The following is a 20,083-nucleotide window of genomic DNA, read 5'->3' on the forward strand; positions in this document are numbered from 1 at the left end:
ACTGGTCAGGGAGCAGACTGGAAACAAACAGACCTGCCCGTAAAGCCTCAGGCTCCCTGTCCTGCAGGTGGTAGTGACCATGACCAAGAGAGCAGAGCCACCTCTGAAGCCACAGGCTGAAGGGGGCAGGGCCAACATTAGCCTAGTCTGGGCTGCAGAGCACCGCGGACGGTTTGTGAAAAGCAGACGCTTCTCTGTTCAAATGACTATGTTTTGTGTCTATTTGTTCCAGTCATTTAGCCCACCCTGACTACTATGCTCCCCCCAAAATTTTATCAGCATTATTTATAATCGGAGAAATCACGGAAACAATTTAAGTGGTGAAATATAATGGGCTAATGTGCTATGATTAAAATTAATGGAGGGAAAGCTCAATATGAAAAGTCCTTCATGAAATATTAAAATTAAAGAACACTATAGTCTCTTTTAACAAATATACTATACTAGACGCACCCAGAAAACGCCTGGTAGAATATATTCCTTTGGAGCACAAGTCAGAGCTGTCACATACATACATGTATGCAATTATCTGAGGAATGCACATCTTCCCCTACTAAAATGTTAAGCTCTGTGAAGGCAGGTCACATGGCGGTTTTGCTCACCATTATGTCCCAGAGCCCAGCACAATGCGTGTCATGTAGTAGGTGCTCAGTAAACAGACGCTAGGTGAATGAACGCAAACTGCACTTCACATGAGGGTCCCCTATTAACTACTACCAATATCTTGGTTAATTTGAATGCCCCAGAAAGAAAAGTTTGTCAGTGAATTTATGATTAATCAAAAATAATCTCTGAACTGTCCTCACTCTCCCCAGTATTCAGCACTCTTTCCCACTGCCATAAATGGGGTAAGGTATGAGAAACGTGACCAAATCTTTCTGCAGAGTATCAGATTATACAAGCTCTCCCCAGAGAGGGAGTGTAGCTACTTATCTTCCTAGTTCTTACGGCACCAGAACTCAATGAATAGGGTTGGCTTAAACCATATGTAACTGCTGTTTTGGAGATTAAAAAATGTTATAACTGTAAACTATAGCTAAATTTATCACATAAAAGAAAAACTTAAAGTTTGGTTTTTAATAATGCTAATTAAACTAATAATCAAATTTCATGGTTGTCCCAAGTTCTGTCAGAGACCAAAGTTGAAAGGAAAGCTTATCTACAGCCTTAACAGAGAAGTTTCAGAGAAAACAGGTTGGCCTCAGGTTCTCTTTGCATGTCTACACCTAGTCTGAACTTTTAACATGTAGTGAAACTTACCAGGCACAAACAGACACTTACACACTAGAAACTGGCCTGCTGTATCTTACAATTTCAAGGATAGTAACAAATATCAAAAGTAGAACACAGCCACCAATAACAACAGCACAATAACGATAAATCCAGACATGAAAACCAGCCTGATTATCCTATTATTTAAGTAGCGTGCCAAAGGAATTACAATATTCCTCCTTGGGGAACATGGTTAAGTGTCACGATGCTGGAGAATACACGGATCCTGAAATGAGACAAAGCTCTCTAGGACTACAGTCATCATCAGTGTCTTAAAGCAAATGCAATTTCCAGGGCTCAAGCTTAACAGTTCACTTTGTAGATGAAATAACTTTCAACAGCCTTCCAATGGGATCAATTCTTTTAGAATATATACCCCTAGAGAGAACCTAACACGAACTTGCCACAGACATCTATCCTACATTGTAACAAACAGTATGAAGTCATGTTCTCTAGGGGCTAAAACACAAATGGGTCATAGTTCCTCTGGATATTTTAAAAGACCATTTAAAAAGGACCCAACTATTATTTGGTTCAGTGTTTTACTTCATGAAGTCAAGTAATATGAGTTTAATAAACTTCACGCTTCATGGTTCACTAGCTAAAATCTGTGAATGAATCAGAGAACATATAGTGGCCAGTATTAACAGGGATGAAATTGATCTGTAATAAATAAGATATAAGATACCTTGGTGTGTCTGATTTTTCTAATTTAAACTTCATACACCACCAACCACAATACAGTGAGTCCAACCAGGGAAATGACGGTGATGATGTTTCTAAACACAAGAGCCCAAACATCAGGGAATATGACAAGTTAACCCTGTGTGTGTGTTGAGCAATATTCTTAAATTGCTTTTAAAAGAACACATCCTATCCATGAAAGAAGATGCCACCTACTGGCCAACTCGCAGAATGGCAGGAACACCAAGGAAGGGGGGCTTTAGAAGCTGCCATGACAAATCAATTTTTCTAAAAAAGAAGGAAAATAAGAGTGCGCCATAGATTATTTTACCTACCCTGCATTTTAAGGAGACCCATGTGGTGAAGTGGCTGCCCGAGACCATGCCCTGGCAACAGAGATGACACAGTGCTATGGGCTCCCACCTTCAGAGTGCTCTTCTGACCACCATGGACAAGGAGGTGACAAAGTAGACTCAGCTGGCAAGATGCTCTGCACATGAGTGCTCATCTCCCCAAGATGATTCACCTTCAATAAAGATATTGTGCCCACCCAAGACACCCTGACCAAATAAATATCCCAGCCACACCAGACCTGTCTCCCTCCTATTCCTTCATCAATTTTACACCAGGGAACAAAGAAGAGCTCAGATCTGGGCTCATCATCTCCCTGCAGGATCTGCAGATAACCTCTCCAAAAAGAAGGTGCACATGCCACCGTGCTTGGTAGCCCTGATCTAGTCAAGATCAGAGAGAGGGTAGCCTTGGAAAAACACGGCATATTATGATAAAAATGGCCAAATAATGAATTCTATGTAACAAGTCCGCAAATTTTGTGCTGTATAACAAAAAGGTGATGGTCAGCATGAAGTTAGAGGGTGAAGGTTAACCATACCAGTCCAACTTGAGAACTAAGAGATGCCTCCCTGACCAAGAAAGACTCCATTTGCTCTGGCAGGTACACTGCTATGGCAGAGACGTGTGTGTCGTTTGTTTGTTGATTTATTAGAACCTACAATGTCCCAGAGTTCTGGGCTCTTGGGACACACCAGTAAACCAGAGGCAAAGCTCCCTTGTTGACACTGGCGCCCACTCTAGCAGATAGAGAGAAGATGAATGACAGGAATGATGAGCAAGCATATTGCAGCACATGATATAAGGTGACCCATGCACTGCAGAGAAAAGGCTGAGGTGGGGGGAGGTGTCTGGGTATGTATTCTTGAGGGACTGAGGTTCCAATTTTAACTAAGTGGTCATTATAGGTCTCATAGAAAAGGTGACAAATGAGCAAAAACCTGAAGCACGTGGACATCTAGGGAGCTCTGCAGGCAGAAGGAACAGTGGTGCAAAGGTCCTGAGGCAGGAGCTCATCTGGCATGTGTGAGGATCAGTAAAGAGGTCAGGGTGGCCACGGCAGGGTACAGCGTGGGGAGAAAGGGGGAGAAGAGTAAGAGGAGAGGTCCGAGAGGCACATGGGTGAGGGGGCAAATTAGTGGGCAGTTGGAGGCCATCTGCAAGACTCTGACTGTGCCTCTGAGTAAAGGGGAGGGCCAATGTCAGGTTGTAAGCAGCAGAGAAACAGTCTGATTTACTGCCTACAAGGATCACTAGCTGCTCTGTTACACGGTAGCGGGGCAGGAGTAAAAGCAGAGAGGCCAGTTTGGAAGTTACTGCCGTGATCCAGTGAAAGCTGAGGGACAACAAGGTAGTCAGAAGTGCTAAGACTCAGGAGCTTTGAGGACAGTGCCCACAGAAATTGCTTACAGACTGGACATGGAGAAAGAGAACGCAAAGAGGCCTGTGGTTTGCAGGGGAACACTGGGGTGAGAGGTAGGACGAGATCAGAATTCAGGCTCAGACATGCTGGGTTTAAGACGACTGTTGGACGCAAGTGGAGAGGCTGGCAGACAGGGGGATACGGGAATGTGATATTCAGGAGAGGTCTGCACTGCAGACAGATTTGCATGTCACTGGCATACGGATGTCACTTAAAGCTGTGATGCTGACTGCGTGCAGAGAGAAGTACCAACGGGCAAATGCAGAGTGAGAAAAGACAAGGACCCAACCCTGGGGCACCCCACACTAGAGGGGGAGGAGAAGAGGAGGCACCAGCCAAGGAGCTGGGAGAGAGCGCTCAGTGAGGTGGCCACCGAACCAGGTGGGGGCAGTGTTCCAGAAGCCACTGAGGGAAGAAGTGAAACAAAGAGGAAGAGTGACAACTGTCTGATGCCGCAGCAGGCCCAGGGAGTGCCATGACCCTCAATACAGGATGGGACAGTAATCTCTACAAGCACGCTTAGCGTTCATTAGTCTGACAGTAACTAGCAATGATCTCCTCCACTACTGTCTATCTGTCTGACTCACATCTGTTGTCTTCCACAGTACTCAGGAGCAGTTTTACATAAACATCTGTCTCCAGTCTGAGCTAAGGCAGCCTCTGGAACCTAACAAATGTGTTTTCCTCACACTGAGATACACTCCAGCCCTGCTGGTGATCCCATGACTGAGAAGTCAGCGCGAGACAGGAGAAAACTCAGTGCTGGGGCCAGCTTTACATCAGCTCCACTGGTTCCAACCTGAGTGATCCTAGGCAGTGCAACCCTTCTGAGCCCTAGTTTCCACACGCATAAAGGGGCCGCCAGAGCTGCAAAGCTGAAATGTGGTAAGACCCATGGCATGGCACCAAGGACAAGGCCTAGGCCTGGAAAACTGTAGGTGCTCAATAAGTGTTTCCTCCCTCTTCTTGAAACCGGCAAACAGTTAGCCATTGATGATTAAGCAGCTAGTAACTATGGGGGATTGGATTTGGCCACCTCAAAATATGTCTCTGCCTGAAAGACACTTGTGGCCCTCACCCCCACTAACTGACCAAAAGAGTTTGGGATGGGAGGCCTGTCCCCAGAACAGGCCATGACCATAGACATCTCTGGGTATCTGGGAGGGTCCTTGCTAAGCCCATTCTTAGTTCTGGTTACCCTTTGTAAGACACATTTACATTTGTAAAGGAAATCTCCATTTGTAAAGGTATCTTCTTCTCTGTACCAGGAAGAAGGTGGGGAAGGCCTTACCCAGAAACTTATCAGAACGGAAGGCAAGGACTTAAATCTGCATGATAAACTTGCCCATTGTTAACTGAGCTGTTTAGGCAATATGCTATCTGACTCCCACTAGGTTCCTACAGATGATCTCCCTGGAGCCTGGGTCACCATGATAATGGGTGTTTGAGCTTTTTTTTTCCAGGAATTGGAACCCATTGTCCACTTCAGGCTGGGCTGCGACCACCTTGAGGGCATGATAAGGCCGCCATTCTGTGAACATGCATCCTACGAAGAGGCATGAAGCCTGACTCCATTTGTGCAGATCACAATTACCTCATCTCTCCTCACCTCCAATCACTTCAGATCACCTTGCCCCCTACCCCATAAATATCCCTGAGTCCCTATTTTCGGGGAAGTGGATTTGAGATTCATTCTCCCGTTTCCTCACTTGGCTGCCTTGTGATTAATAAACGCTCTCTCTCTTTGCAATCTTGTCTTCTCGGTGTTTGGCTTTCTGGGCGGAGGGCAAAAACAGACCTGGTGCGGTAACATTTTCTTTTGCTACTGTGGGAGATCAAGATTTGGCCACCCTGCAATCTATCTCTTTACCTTGGTTGTTTTCTCTGAAGGACATTTGACCTCCTCCACTAACTGCCTAAAGAATTTGACATGGTGGCTCCTTCCCAGAACAGATCTATCATGACTGCTATAAAGATAATGTAGGATAGAGGTTACAATAGAAAAGGCACCAACAAGCCCATCTTATCGGGAGTTCTGTCTCTCTGGCCACATTCTTTGGATGACCCTGCAAGGAGTTGCCAGACAATCATTTACATTTATAAGGGAAATCTCCATTTGTAAAGGTATCTCCCTCTCTGTTTTGAGAAGAGAGGGGGATGAGCTCATTTCTAGTGACTTATCAATGTGGAAGGTGAGGCCTTGGGGCTGCATAATAACCTTACTCTTGTTTACTGTGCTTTAGTGGTAATCTCCTGTAACTGACTCCCCCCACCCCCAAAATCCTCCTTTGTCATTGGCTGAACATGGTATTTAAGATGAGAATTTCTGCTATTGTGTTGAGAAACGCAGTGTCCCTGCTTTCTCCCATGTATACATGTTATTAAACTTGGTATTATTTTCTCCTGCTAACTTGTCTTGTTAATTATTTGGCCAGCCATAAGAACCTTAAGGGAAAGGGCAGAGGGAGATTCTCCCTCTTCCCCCGACACTACCATAAATCACAGCTCAGAAAACCAGATCCAAGTGAAACACATGTGTGGCAAGTCAGTGTTCACCCATCTTCTTCCCCAAGGGCAGGGCCTGAATATAAAGGTGTGCAAATACCCACAGGACTTGGGCTTCCTTCACAGGGCTGCAGGGACCTCAGCAATAGAGATGAAGATTCTTCTGGTAATATCAATATTCTGACACGAATCAGACAGAGCAGAAACAATGAGTGAGCTTGGTAAATCTTAACCAACTCTCATGTCTCAGACACTCACTCTAGGAAAACAGCCTGTCTACTCTTCAGCCCACGAGGCCCCTAGAGTCTCCATGTGAAGTCATCTTTGACCACTCTGCACCACTCAGCTCAGCTGGTGATGGTGCTCAGGGCAAGTTACCCCAGGAGGCACCACTCTGGTATGCGGATTATTTAGAGCTGAAGACAATAAGCACTCAGAGAACTCAGGAGGAATATTTGAGTTTCCCCTCCCAAACTGCCTAAAGAATTTAAAACAAAAGATCTGTTTCAGGAAGGAGTTTATTAGCATGATGGCTGTAAAGATAATGTAGGATAGAGGTTACAACAGAAAAGGCACCAACAAACCCATCTTATCGGAAGTTCTGTCTCTCTGGCCACATTCTCTGGATGGCCCTGCGAGGAGTTGCCAGACAAACATTTACATTTATAAGGGAAACGTCCATTTGTAAAGGTATCTCCCTCTCTGTATTGGGAAGAGGGGGGATGACCTCATTTCTAGAAACTTATCAATGTGGAAGGTGAGGCCTTAAATCTGCATAATAACCTTACTCTTGTTTACAGTGCTTTAGTGGTAATCTCCTGGAACTGACACCCCCACCTGCCAACATCCTCTATTTGTCTTTAGCTAAAGATGATATTTAAGACGAGAATTTCTGCTATTGTGTTGAGAAACGCAGTGTCCCTGCTTTCTCCCATGTATACATGTTATTAAACTTGGTATTATTTTCTCCTGCTAACCTGTCTTGTTAATTATTTGGCCAGCCATAAGAACCTTAAGGAAAAGGGCAGAGGGAGATTCTCCTTCTCTCCCGACAGTTTTGGCGACCACGAAGGGACTCTAACTGGCTGGCAAGTTGCCTCCTCTGGCTGGAAGAACTGCCTTCTCCCTGGACTAATGCAGATGATGAGATACGGGAACGCCTCACGAAAGCCGGCAAAAGGTTAAGACTTCTTACCACGTCAGCCTCCCGGAATCTCTATCTGCGGGGTCCAATGGAAGGAAGTGGTGAGAATTTTTTTCTTTTTCTAAATTTAGATTGGCAGGAGAAAATATTTGGGAAACTAGTTTCTTGCGCTTTTAGTGACTCTGGTAAATTTGGTAGACTACTCTTGGTTTTGGTCTTGATCGCTTTTCCTCCCAGAGATAGTCTCTGTTTTTCTCTTTTGTCTGTGTCTTTTGTCATAAGAAGGAAATACCATAGGGTAGGACGCAGGCATAGGCCCTATAAGCCTGCTGTCCGGGCCGGCCCCACAGACTGGTGAGTTTGCGGGTCTCATCAGACCGGCATCTAGTTAGACAAACTTTGCTGTGGGTTAATATGCACATGAAGTGAAGGTCATTGCCAAGGGCATCTTGGAAGCCAAAAAGGCTGCAAATTTGGTGGGCACGGGTCGAGCAGTTAAGAGCCATTAGGGCGCTCGCCACTTTCAGAAGACTCCCGTGACAGGATAAGTTGGGTCACGGAACGGGGTAGATGACACATGTCCCCCGGCAACTGCAAGAAAATGTCCGTGCAATGACGAGGTACTCTGTAAAGCACACAGTCCCCAACCCCGCGGCACCTCCCCCGCTAGGTATTATTCTGGCTCCAAGAGACATAAGGCATGGCTAAAGCTGTCATTGCGCACATAAGAAAAAACCGGATGAGGTTTTTCCTTCTGTCTTGTTCTGTGTCCTAAGAAAACTTGGCTTTGTGACCAGTGAGAATATTCTCCTTGGTCTCCACCATACGGAAGGTGCATTTACCGGGGGTGCCCCTTGGTGGCCAGTTGAGTAGACTGGGGTTCTGAACTGTCTCTTTGTCCGGCTGTGCCAAGCTCTCAGGGGAGTTTGTCATAACGGGCCAAGTCCATAAGGGCTTTTGTCGTCTTAACCTTCGTTGCTTGTTAGTGCTGGAAAAATCCCATTCCAGTATTGCCTGCCCGGTGTCACAGATTAGCGGGTCTGTGACTGGAGGCGTCCCACACTATTGTGGGAGACCGGAGACACCGTTTTCACTACACCATCCTTACTGCCTGTGCAACGAAGGTCTTTACTTTCTCTGAATATCTTTGGGAGTGAATTCTGTGGATCATGGGGGCTACATCATCTGCGCCCTCACCAGGGACGCCTCTTGCGTCCATGGTAAAGATTTATTCTAAGCATGGGAAGTTACCTCCGGGTCTTTCCTTAAAAAGGCTTATTGGATTGAGTCACTATTGGAATAAATACACAAATGAAGATGCTACTCGTCAATGGCCAGACGATGGATCCTTTGAATTGGAAAAACTTCTATATTTGAAAAATATTTTAGAGAGCTCTCATCCCAAGCAGCTGCCTTATTGGTATTTATGGGAAGATCAAATTGAAAAGAAAACCCAGAAAGATATAACGCCTAGCCTTAGCGAATCTCTTAATAAAATGAAAAAACAAAAGTCGGAGTTAGAACAAAGATCGAAAAGCAAATTTACTGAAAATTCCCTTTCTCCTCCCTCCTACACTCCCTTATATCCCCAACTCCCTGTCCCTGACTCCCCAGAAGATCTTTTGGCTCTGGGCCCCTGGTCCAAATCCTCCCCCTCAAGACTTAGCTCCTCAGCCACCTCCTCAGCCAGTTCCCTTAGGTCCCAGAACTCCAACTTCTCCGAAGGGCATTCAGCTGCCTGTTTTAACTTCTCTCACTGTTGAAGACCTACAGGGGGCGCTTAGGCCTGACCTCCAAGCGAGGGGCATACAGGTTACTTGTGTAAATTCTGAAAACCAAGAAGTAAATTTAGTAGAAACACTCAGGAAGGGCAGGAAGGTTTGTTTTGCTGTGTCTTACAACTCCTCTTACTTTCCAGGGCTCTGTAATCAGGCTCTGTCAGCTTCAGACATTCCTATGCAGTGTCCATTGCGGATGTATCCTGGACCTCTGCTGCAGAGAATTCATGTCCCCTGGACAGCAGCTGATCTATTAAATTATAAAACCCTCCTGCCTCCATTAACAGAAGATCCCACTAAATTTAGAGAAGAATTAGAAAGATTAGTGGCTATTCATAGCCCCACCCACCGAGACCTTGACTGGCTGCTAAGGGGTGTTCTTCTAGCCCATGACTACACTCTAGTTATCAGACAGGCCAGACGGCCCCTTGAAGAAAACCCCCCTCATAGAGGAAATAGATGGCCAGACCCTCTCCCAGGCCCTCCTGCAGATGACGAAGAAGTGGCACAGCTAGAGGCTGATATTCAAGGTTTAACAGGAGCGATTCTAGAGGCGTTTCCTCCTAAAGTTAATTGGTCAAAAATTGAATTATGCACTCAGAACAAGGGGGAACATCCTAAAGCTTTTGTTGAACGGTTTATTCAGACTTTCCAAAGACACACTGCATTGAATCTGGAAGCCCCAGAACATAGGAATCTCCTAATTTCTGCTTTAGTTGGAAATTTTCTGCCTGATATAAAGAAACAAATTCAAAACAGTGTGGTTGGTTGGGCAGGGCAACCATTAAGTGTAATAATGGAGGCTGCTACACAATTCTTTGAAAATTGTCAGCAAGAAAGCAAAAGGAAAAGAGAATTAAAGACAACTCTTCTTGCTTTGCAAATTAAATCTTTTGGAAAGCAAAAATTCAACCCTGAAAGTAAACTAAAGCCCACTCAGATGTCTCCCTATTTGCCTTCGGACAACTGTAGGTATTGCAAGAAACCAGGGCATTGGAAAAGGGCATGTCCCGCTCTTCAGAGAAGGGAAAGTTTAAAAAATGTTCCCGCTTGGCCCCAGCACCCCCAAAAGGCTGATTTTTCTCCACCTGAGGGGCATTTCTCCCTCAAATGATGGGGTCAGCCGATCCTCAGTCGCACCCCTGAGCCTACAGTTAAACTTAAAATAGAGGATCGGGAACTGGATTTCTTAATTGACACTGGTGCGACCTTCTCTACTATCCGTTCAAAGGATATATCTCTACCTGTTACCTCTGATTCTATTCAAGCTGTTGGAGTCTCTGGACAGCCTATTTCACTGCCCATATCTAAGCCCACTCCAATATATTTAGGCCCCCTTAACACTCATTATGCTTTTTTAGTCTCTGACTGTTCACCAGCAAACCTCTTTGGCCGAGATTTGTCATGTAAATTCAATGCCACTATAAATTGTAATGAAAAAGGTGTTTTTATCTCCTTGCCTTCTGACCAAGCCCCAAGTCTCCTACTTTCCATGATGGAAACTCAGTCCTGATTTAAATCCTTCTCAGGAAGATGAGTCTTTAAAGAATGTCCCAATCAGTCTCTGGGCTACACATGCAAATGAGGTAGGATTGCTGCTTAGTGCTGAGCCCGTGCATGTTACTTGGAAAAAAAATAAACCGTTTCCATCAGTAGCCCAATACCCGCTCTCCAGAGATGCTGAGCGAGGAACTGAACCCATAATAGACTCCCTTTTGCAACAGGGTGTACTAGTTTTTACTTCCTCGCCCTGTAACACTCCAATCTTGCCAGTAAAAAAGGAAGGCAAATTTGACTCAGACGGGAACCAAATCTATAGATTTGTACAAGACCTCAGAACCATAAACTCTTTTGTAATTCCTCGGCATCCTGTGGTCCCTAATCCAGCTGTCATCCTGACCTCAATACCTGCTGATGCAGTCTGGTTTACAGAAGTTGACCTCTGCTCAGCTTTCTTTTCAATCCCATTGCACCCTGACTCACTATTTCTTTTCGCATTTACATGTAAAGAGAGACAATTAACATGGACTCGAATACCTCAGGGATATTGTGAGTCCCCCTCGATATTTTCCCAGGTCCTTAAAGTTGACTTGGATTCTGTAGTCTTCACTCAAGGCTCCACTCTTGTTCAATATGTTGATGACCTTTTACTCTGTAATCCAACTAAGCAGGGAGCTCTTACAGATTCTCTCATTCTCCTGAAAGCCCTAGCTGAACAAGGCCATAAAGCCTCCAGGTCTAAACTTCAGTGGGTGCAAACGACTGTTAGCTACTTAGGGCATGAAATATCTCAAGCATTCAAAAGCTAACCCCCAAACGCCTTGAGTCAATTTTATCCAGCCCTCTCCCCAAAACAAAGAAACAGCTACGTAAATTTCTAGGAGCTGCTGGTTACTGCCGCCAATGGATCCCTAATTTTGCAGCCCTTGCTAAACCTCTGTATTCTCTTCTCCCAGATATCGCCCCAGAGCCTATTTCCTGGCCCTCAGAGGCATTAAACTCCTTTGAGACCTTAAAAATAGCTTTGTCCATGCCTCTGGCTCTTGGCTTACCTAATTTTGACAAGCCTTTTCATCTATACTGTCATGAAAATAATAGAATTGCTGCAGGCATTCTAGGACAATCTTTTGCCTCTCAAATACGTCCTATAGCATATTTCTCATGCCAACTAGACCCTGTGGCATCAGGCATGCCCCCATGCTTACGTGCGGTGGCTGCAGCTGCCACCCTGATTGATAAAGCCAGTACTCTTACATTAGGCTCTCCCATTCACCTCTATGTCCCACATTCTGTGTCAGCTATTTTGCAAGTTCATAGGACACAACACCTCTCTACACGGCGACAGACCACCTATGAGCAGCCTCTTTTAACTAACCCTTCCATCATCTTACATTGTTGCAATGCTTTAAATCCAGCTACTTTACTGCCCCTTCCTGATGATGGAGAGCCCCACTCCATTCCACATGATTGCCTTGCAACTACAGAAATGGTCTCGAAGCCACGAGAGGATCTCTGACATCCCTTTAGACAATCCAGACTTACTTCTGTTTTGTGACGGCTCCTGTAAACGAAATTCCCGGGGAAGCATAATAACTGGTTATGCCATAGTTTCCCCACATGAATCTCCTGAAGCTTATTCTTTGTCCACCATAAGATCAGCCCAAGCTGCTGAACTCATTGCTCTTACTAGGGCCTGCACATTAGCAAAAGGAAAAACTGCCACTATTTACACAGACTCCAAATACGCTTTTCGAGTCTGCCATGCTGTTGGCACAGTTTGGAAATCCCGTGGATTCTTAACTTCTACAGGAACTCCTATTGCTAATGGACACTTAATTGCAGCCTTATTACAAGCTATTCACTTTCCTTCTAAAATTGCCATTGTTCATTGTTCAGCCCATACTAAGGAGACTGATGTCATATCTTTAGGGAATGACAGGGCTGACAGAGCTGCTAAACATGCAGCTCACTATGGACCCCCTTATCCGTTTTCCACCCAATTTTTAAACCTGCCTTTATCCCTGACTGATGTTATTAACTATCAGGCAAATGCCCCACAATCTGAAAAAGACAATTGGATACAAAAGGGTGCCAAACAATTATCAGATGGATTATACATTGGGCCAAATGGACTTCCAGTAGCTCCCTTTCTTTTGACTTTTTGGTTTGCACTTATCTCCCACCAAATGGGACATATGTGCAAACGGGGGATAGTTAAGGAACTAAAAGACAATTGGTTTTGCCCTGGCATCCATAAAATTTCTAACCAAATTACCTCCCAGTGCACAACTTGCAAATCTTACCAAGTTTCTGGGAGAAATCGGTGTGCTCCAGGAAGTCCTCCCAGGCCCACGCTGCCCTTTGCGGCACTCCAAATGGATTTTATAGACTTGCCCTCAGCTTTAGGTTACTCTCACTGTTTGGTTATTGTCTGCATGTTTAGTGGATGGACTGAATGCTATCTGACCAGACATGCAGATGCCACAACAGTGGTAAAGAAATTAATAACTGAAGTTATTCTTCGCTTTGGCATTCCTTTATGGATTGAATCAGACCAAGGAACTCATTTTACAGCAGAGATAAACCACTTGCTTGCAAAAACTCTGGGGTACTCCTTAAAATTTCATACCCCATATTACCCTCAGTCATCAGCGCAAGTGGAATGTAAAAATCTAGACATAAAAAGAACTCTAGGAAAAGTCTATCAAGAAACGGGACTTAAATGGTCAGAAGCTCTGCCCTTGGCCCTTACGGAGATTCAAAATACTCCAAATAGAAGGCATGGACTGACTCCTTTTGAAATAGTTTTTGGACATCCGATGCCTACTGGCGTCTCTAAACCTTCAATTCCTGTATTAAGTGAATATTATGGGCACTTAAGTGAACAATTTGATGCTATGACTAGTTATATACAAAAATTAACTAGTATACTTGAAGCATATCGTCAACAGGTAAAAGAGGCTTGGCCCCCACCTTCTGACAAGCCTTGCCATCCCTTTTGACCAGGAGACTGGGTGTACATCAAGGTCTTTAGACGAAAACACGCACTGTCACCTCGCTGAGAAGGACCTTATGAAGTCTTACTGACGACCTGCACTGCCATCAAAATAAAGGAAAAATCTTCCTGGATCCATGCAAGCCATGCCAAAATAGACCCAGAACATCGCTCTCAAGACACCTGGGGGATAATCCCCAAAGGTGACCTTAAACTAAGGATTTCGAGGGCCAAAACCCAGGCCCCAGAAGCAGCCGACATCATGAAGTAGACAGCTTTTCCCAAGACCACGGATCAAGAAAACCTACTTTGACCCATTTTCTCCCCCTTGCTTTAAAACTCCCTATACATATACACACTCACACACACACACAAACTATTAGTGGATATATATATATATATTTTTAATCATTTATTAGAAAGCTGACTGGAGAGTGCTGGTCTCTATCTGTCCCTCTTCCCCTCTCTAAGTCTCCGCTATGGGCTTTTTTCCGATCTGTGTCTTGCTTTTACTAACCCTCTCCTTTTAAACAAGTCAGGCACAGACCAAACACCCCCTATATGCCAGTTTACCAAGCCCTAGCCAGGATTGGGGGACTGGTTTAATGGAGTGTGGGGAAATGTGCTCCGATTTGTTCTTTTCTGCTTGTTCATCCTCATTCTAATCTACGTTCTTTTCTCTCTTTGCAGACTTCTTATCACTCGGATACTAACACGATTTCTCTCTCCACAGTCACCAGCTCAGCTTTTAATACGTGAAACTTCTAGGGAAGTTTCAGAGGACGGAACTGATAGTGCTCAGGGCAAGTTACCCCAGGAGGCACCACTCTGGTATGCGGATTATTTAGAGCTGAAGACAATAAGCACTCAGAGAACTCAGGAGGAATATTTGAGTTTCCCCTCCCAAACCGCCTAAAGAATTTAAAACAAAAGATCTGTTTCAGGAAGGAGTTATTAGCATGATGGCTGTAAAGATAATGCAGGATAGAGGTTACAATAGAAAAGGCACCAACAAGCCCATCTTATTGGAAGTTCTGTCTCTCTGGCCACATTCTCTGGATGGCCCTGCGAGGAGTTGCCAGACAAACATTTACATTTATAAGGGAAATGTCCATTTGTAAAGGTATCTCCCTCTCTGTATTGGGAAGAGGGGGGATGACCTCATTTCTAGAAACTTATCAATGTGGAAGGTGAGGCCTTAAATCTGCATAATAACCTTACTCTTGTTTACAGTGCTTTAGTGGTAAGCTCCTGTAACTGACACCCCCACCCCCAACACCCTCTATTTGTCTTTAGCTGAAGATGATATATTTAAGACGAGAATTTCTGCTGTTGTGTTGAGAAACGCAGTGTCCCTGCTTTCTCCCATGTATACATGTTATTAAACTTGGTATTATTTTCTCCTGCTAACCTGTCTTGTTAATTATTTGGCCAGCCATAAGAACCTTAAGGAAAAGGGCAGAGGGAGATTCTCCCTCTCTCCCGACACTAGAAAAGGGAGGGTTTTATCTATCTGCTTCGCATCAAGTTTATGAGGAATCACGTTCACTGCTTTACCTTCTCGATGTCTACAAGTTCAGTCTCATAGATCTCAGCAATGGTAATGTGGTGCTTGGCCGCAATTGTAAACCTTCCCTGGGGAGGAAAAAAAAAAAGACAGTCATATTCCTGTTTTATCTATCTAAATGCCAATCAGTTCGGAAACCAAAAAAAAAAAAAAAAGTACAACTCTAAGCCATCTCAAAGACTCCACCCCACAGCCGCTCAAGCAAGGCAATGTCTTACCATGTCTGTGTAAATGTCGATGGCTGCATTTAAGCAGTTGATAGCCTCTGAAGCGAAGGCATTTAAGAAAAACAATGAAAAATCCATTCAGTCAAAGAGGGTTCAGGTGAGCCTGTCTTCCTGGCTGTTACTAGAATGTTAAGGAGGCCCCATTAGGGGCAGAGGGTGGGCAGGTTAGTTAGTGAGAAGCAAATACAAATCACCAACAAGTCCAGACCCCTCAGCATGCTCTGTCCGCAGCAGCTGCAGTGCAATTTAGAGAACTGGAGCTGCAGGGGTATGGCTCAGTTACTCTTAACCTGACAGTGACGACTCCATCCAGGGGAAAGACTGCATTATAAGAAGACAAAACCATGGGGGTGTCATCAACACTGATCAGCTATATCTGCTAAAACATAAACATAAATACATTCTTCATTGATATCACGTATACACATTAATTTTGGAAGATAGTACTTCACAAGAAAGATCACTCCAATAGACTACGCTTCATACAGCCAAAATCAAAAGCACTTTGAAATCCCTGTTCAGACAACTCTTAAGCAAAGTCAACATTTTGTACAATGTTAAAAGATGCTTTTAACATTTGGTGTAGGAAGGAAGAAAAAAAGCTAATAAATGAATAGTGCTAATAAATTATATTAATTTTCTAAAACATCGAGCCAACAAATTTCTTGTCACAAAACGGTGGTGTTTAAAATGCTAGCACATGGTTGACAGCTCCAAGTTTACTGCTTTTCCTTTAAAAAAGGCAGCAAAGTGAAAAGGCCTGACTGAAGAACTAGAAAAGTAAGTAGATTAACAAAAAGTAAAAGCAATTTTCTCCTAAACTATATAAGAAATGTGGATTCATTGTTACACCTTTAAAAATTCAGAGAAACGGGCTGGCCCCTTGGCATAGCGGTTAAATTCAGCGCATTCTGCTTCAGCAGCCCAGGTTCGCAGGTTGGGACCTACGCCTAGGCATGGACCTATGCCACTTGTCAGCCATGCTGTGGCAGCAACCAACACAAAATAGAGGAAGATTGGCACAGATGTTAGCTTAGGGCTAATCTTTCTCAAGCAAAAAAAAAAAAGGAAGACTGGCAATGGATGTTAGCTCAGGGTGAATTCTCCTCAGCAAAAAAAAACACAAAAAACAAAAAACAGAGAAACAAAAAAATAAGCTATCCACAACCCCACTCAAACCCGCTGTTAGTATTTTGACGTACTTTTCCTTCCACTGTTTTCTGGATGCAATTCTGTGTGCAAAAACTTTTTCATGAATTTGAGGTCTCAATTCTCATGTGGTTCTTTAGTTACCATGTGAGCATTTACCAGGTCATTGAAGAGTCTCTGAAACCAGGGATTTTAATGTTTGCATAATGGATTATAATTTTACCATTCTACTCTTACTGCTCATTTAGGCTGTGTCCTGTTTTTCACATTGGGAAATAAACTGTGATTAGCCCTTGAAATATCTATTTCTGTATGATATATTCATAAAAGTTGAGATTTCTGTGTTAAAATGGACTGCTAAAAAGAAAAAGGGAGACTCCATAGCTACCAGTGCCATGTGTGGAAGGGAAGAAGAAATTCATGCTTTTAATCATTAAGCGTACAGTCCTCTAAGAAAGAAAGAAATACTATTTGCAAAATTTTAACATTTTAAATACTCAAGTTCATTCTTTCCTCAAAACCAATTTTTTGAAAAACATGTTTTAAAAATTCAGATAAATACTGTCTGAATAAGTTGTTTTTAACTATTCGATATTACAATCTCTCATTAACTGGATCTTACAACACACCAGGTACTCAGGTACTTAGGAGTAAGGGAACATTAGTTTCTTTTAATGAGCAATATACACATTCATAAAATTAAGAGAGAAGAAGTCTTAGATAAAATTAAAGCCAATTTCCAAAAAATCCTCCAAAATGCAACATAAATGGAGTTTAAGAAAATAGTGTTGACCACTAAACAGTCAGGATAAATTTAATATATTTTCTTCTCATAAAAGCTCCAAATGATTAAAGAAAAATCCCTAAAGTTACCAAAATCTCTGTTATTCCAAAGTGCAAAAATTTCTTTTTACCAGGATTCAAAGGTCCAGCAGTGTCACCTGTGGAAAAGGTCACCAACATCGGCCCTACTGTCCTAGTTATGCAGAGACGGAGGCGTGCCTTACCTTGAGGGTCTGCCTTTTTGTAAGCATTCCCAGCATCCACAAAGCTGGTAGCAGAATCATGTTTGCTCTGAAGCTGCATATGGAGCTTGGCTGCCTGACAAAACGCATTTCCTGCAGCTGAAGAAGACAAATTACTACAATTAAACACAGAGGAACAAGTATTCCCACAGAACGACCCATGCTCTAAGTGCTGGACCTACTCCTAGGAAAGTTCCAATTCACTGAAAAGAAGCATTCTAGTCAGAAGCACAGTAAATGTGATCAAGGGCATCTTAGATGTATATAAAAACAACCAGAATCAAGTCAAACAGTGATAAAAGCTTCTCTCAGCTCCAGGAGACCTGGCCTCCATTCAACAGCCACAGGCAAGTCCCGGGCTGTTCCATTCTGTTCCCCAGCATACACTAAACACTGACTGGGGGCTTCAAGGTACAAATGTTTAAAGAAAGTAAAACACTGAGGTCAAGGATATTTATTTGCTTGTCTTTCTATCTTACAGTGTCCACTGAACTTAGTTGTCATTGTTGAAGAAATTGCTAATGAAGGCTTCATGGACAAAGTAAATTTCTCAAAGAGTGAAAATTAGGCCCATACGAAGTTTTTTCTTAAGTTCATAACAAAATCTGACTGAAATTTATATGAGGTTTAATCTATCTTTATTTCACTTCGTGTGAACACTCGGACACTGCCCCACAGAACTACAGATGGGTTTGGTTACGGGGTGCTGCCCAGGTCTCTGTTGGGACACAGCACAACATGCAAGTTTACGCACTAAATTTTTTCAGAAAAGGTTTTGGATCAAGGACTGTGGCTTCTGGAGTAGCAGGAAAGAATGAGGGAAGAAATCCCTAGCAGAGGAGTCACACGAACAAGGAACAAATGCTTGAAGGCAAGAAAGGGCTAGAACTGGAGGCGAGTGACAAGCCTGTGCTGCCTGTAGGAGGAGGAATGAACGTGCTGGGGCAATGGAATTGAAGGCTGAAGACGCGCCAGGCCCGTCAGGGAGGCTTTAAATGTCAACACGAGAAACCAGGATGAGGATGAATCCACTTCATCGCGAGGTTCTCACTTCAGAGAACACCATGGCAGTCCTCCGAAAAATGAGCCCCCCAGACCGGGGAGCACAGAGGCCTCTGGAGACGCAGCTCAGTAAGGTCTGGAATAGGGAAGTTAGTACCAACAGGAATGGAGGGGAAAGAATTTGCTCCACTAGGAAAAGCACGATTAAGGATATCACAAAACCTTTCGTACTTAAAAAAAATTTGTCATAAACATTCAGAAAAGTACAGAAAATAGTGACAGACACCTAAGTACCCACTGCTGGTATTAAACATTTACTTTAAATTTCTTTTTAAGATATAAAGCACTCAATTCCACTAAAGCTTCAGCTGCCATCCCTTGTCCCAACCCCTCTCCAGAGGTAACCCATAATTCCCATTCAGGTTTCTGGGTTTCTGTTTTTATCTGAGGAAAAACAGACAGGACCAACTCCCGAGCCAGCCTGCCCAGATTCAATTCTTGTTCTGTGCAAGATACAAAGAGTGCTCGGGCAGTTTTGATAATATTTAACCACCAGCATGGCACAGGCACTGACCAACCAGAGAGGACGCTGGCCCCCAGCTAGCGCTGGGGCTGGAGAAGCCCTGCCTGCCAGGCTTTAACCGTTACGTTGGTGACCCATGAGGCTGGCAGTCCCAGAGGAGGGGCCAAGGCCACTGCCAGGGTAGTGTACAGGCACCCAGGGTACTTGGGGCAGCAGCTAACTTCCAAGTGGCAGTTCAGGAATGTACCAGCTGAATCACAGTTCTGATGGGCTCTGCCTCAGAAGAGTGTAGTAATAACTTGGACCTCCCAAGTAAAGTACTTAGAATAGCCTGGCTCTAGTTACGCATGTTAGCCATTCTCATCATTACATGCAAATCTATCCTTAGATCATACCTGTGGTTTGGCATGTTTAAATGTCATCCCTCTTCCACCAGTAATTTCATTTTACATAGTTTATCTGTGTTGACTATCCCAGAAGCAATCATGGTCCATCCATTCCTCACTGAGTGTAATACCACAACATCCAGGCACTCTCGGGCTAGCTCCATTTCCCCAGACAATACTAAGAGCTTTAACATGGCAATTTCGTGATTCCGCCTTCCAAAACTAACTGCTGGCTTATTTTCTCACTCTGAGCACTCATTCCAATCACTGCTAACAAATGCCAGCTCAATCTCGGAAGCATCTTTAAAGGAGCGTATTTTAAATTAGAGTCACACCACTTCTCAGGCTCAATTTCCTCGAGGGTAAAATTGGTCTAATATCTGCCAGGATGATCTCTCAAAAGCTGAATACCATGTGAATTAGCTTAATCTTTATAAAACAACTTTTAAAACTATAAAGAGATGCAGTGGTGGTATCATCACCATCATTGCAACAAGGCAGTAATTTTAAAGAACCTAGTATTTATTCACTCACTACACAAATATCATGAGC

General features: G+C 43.7%; 1 protein-coding gene across 2 annotated transcripts in view; it reads right to left on the reverse strand.

Annotated features, from left to right (window-relative positions):
• NAPB (NSF attachment protein beta) overlaps nt 1-20,083 on the reverse strand; it is a 54,260-nt gene that overhangs the window by 12,768 nt on the left and 21,409 nt on the right. Inside the window, exons 3-5 of one of the 2 annotated variants that reach the window (XM_058563345.1) lie at nt 17,603-17,719; nt 15,438-15,484; nt 15,210-15,287 (exon numbers count right to left, since the gene is read on the reverse strand). In XM_058563345.1, the coding sequence (XP_058419328.1) occupies nt 15,210-15,287; nt 15,438-15,484; nt 17,603-17,719 (242 nt within the window). The remainder of the gene's footprint in view (nt 1-15,209; nt 15,288-15,437; nt 15,485-17,602; nt 17,720-20,083) is intronic. The other variant, XM_058563344.1, reaches the window with a different exon arrangement.

Source organism: Diceros bicornis, chromosome 19 (assembly GCF_020826845.1).
Source record: "Diceros bicornis minor isolate mBicDic1 chromosome 19, mDicBic1.mat.cur, whole genome shotgun sequence".
In the NCBI taxonomy this organism is placed as follows: domain Eukaryota; kingdom Metazoa; phylum Chordata; class Mammalia; order Perissodactyla; family Rhinocerotidae; genus Diceros; species Diceros bicornis.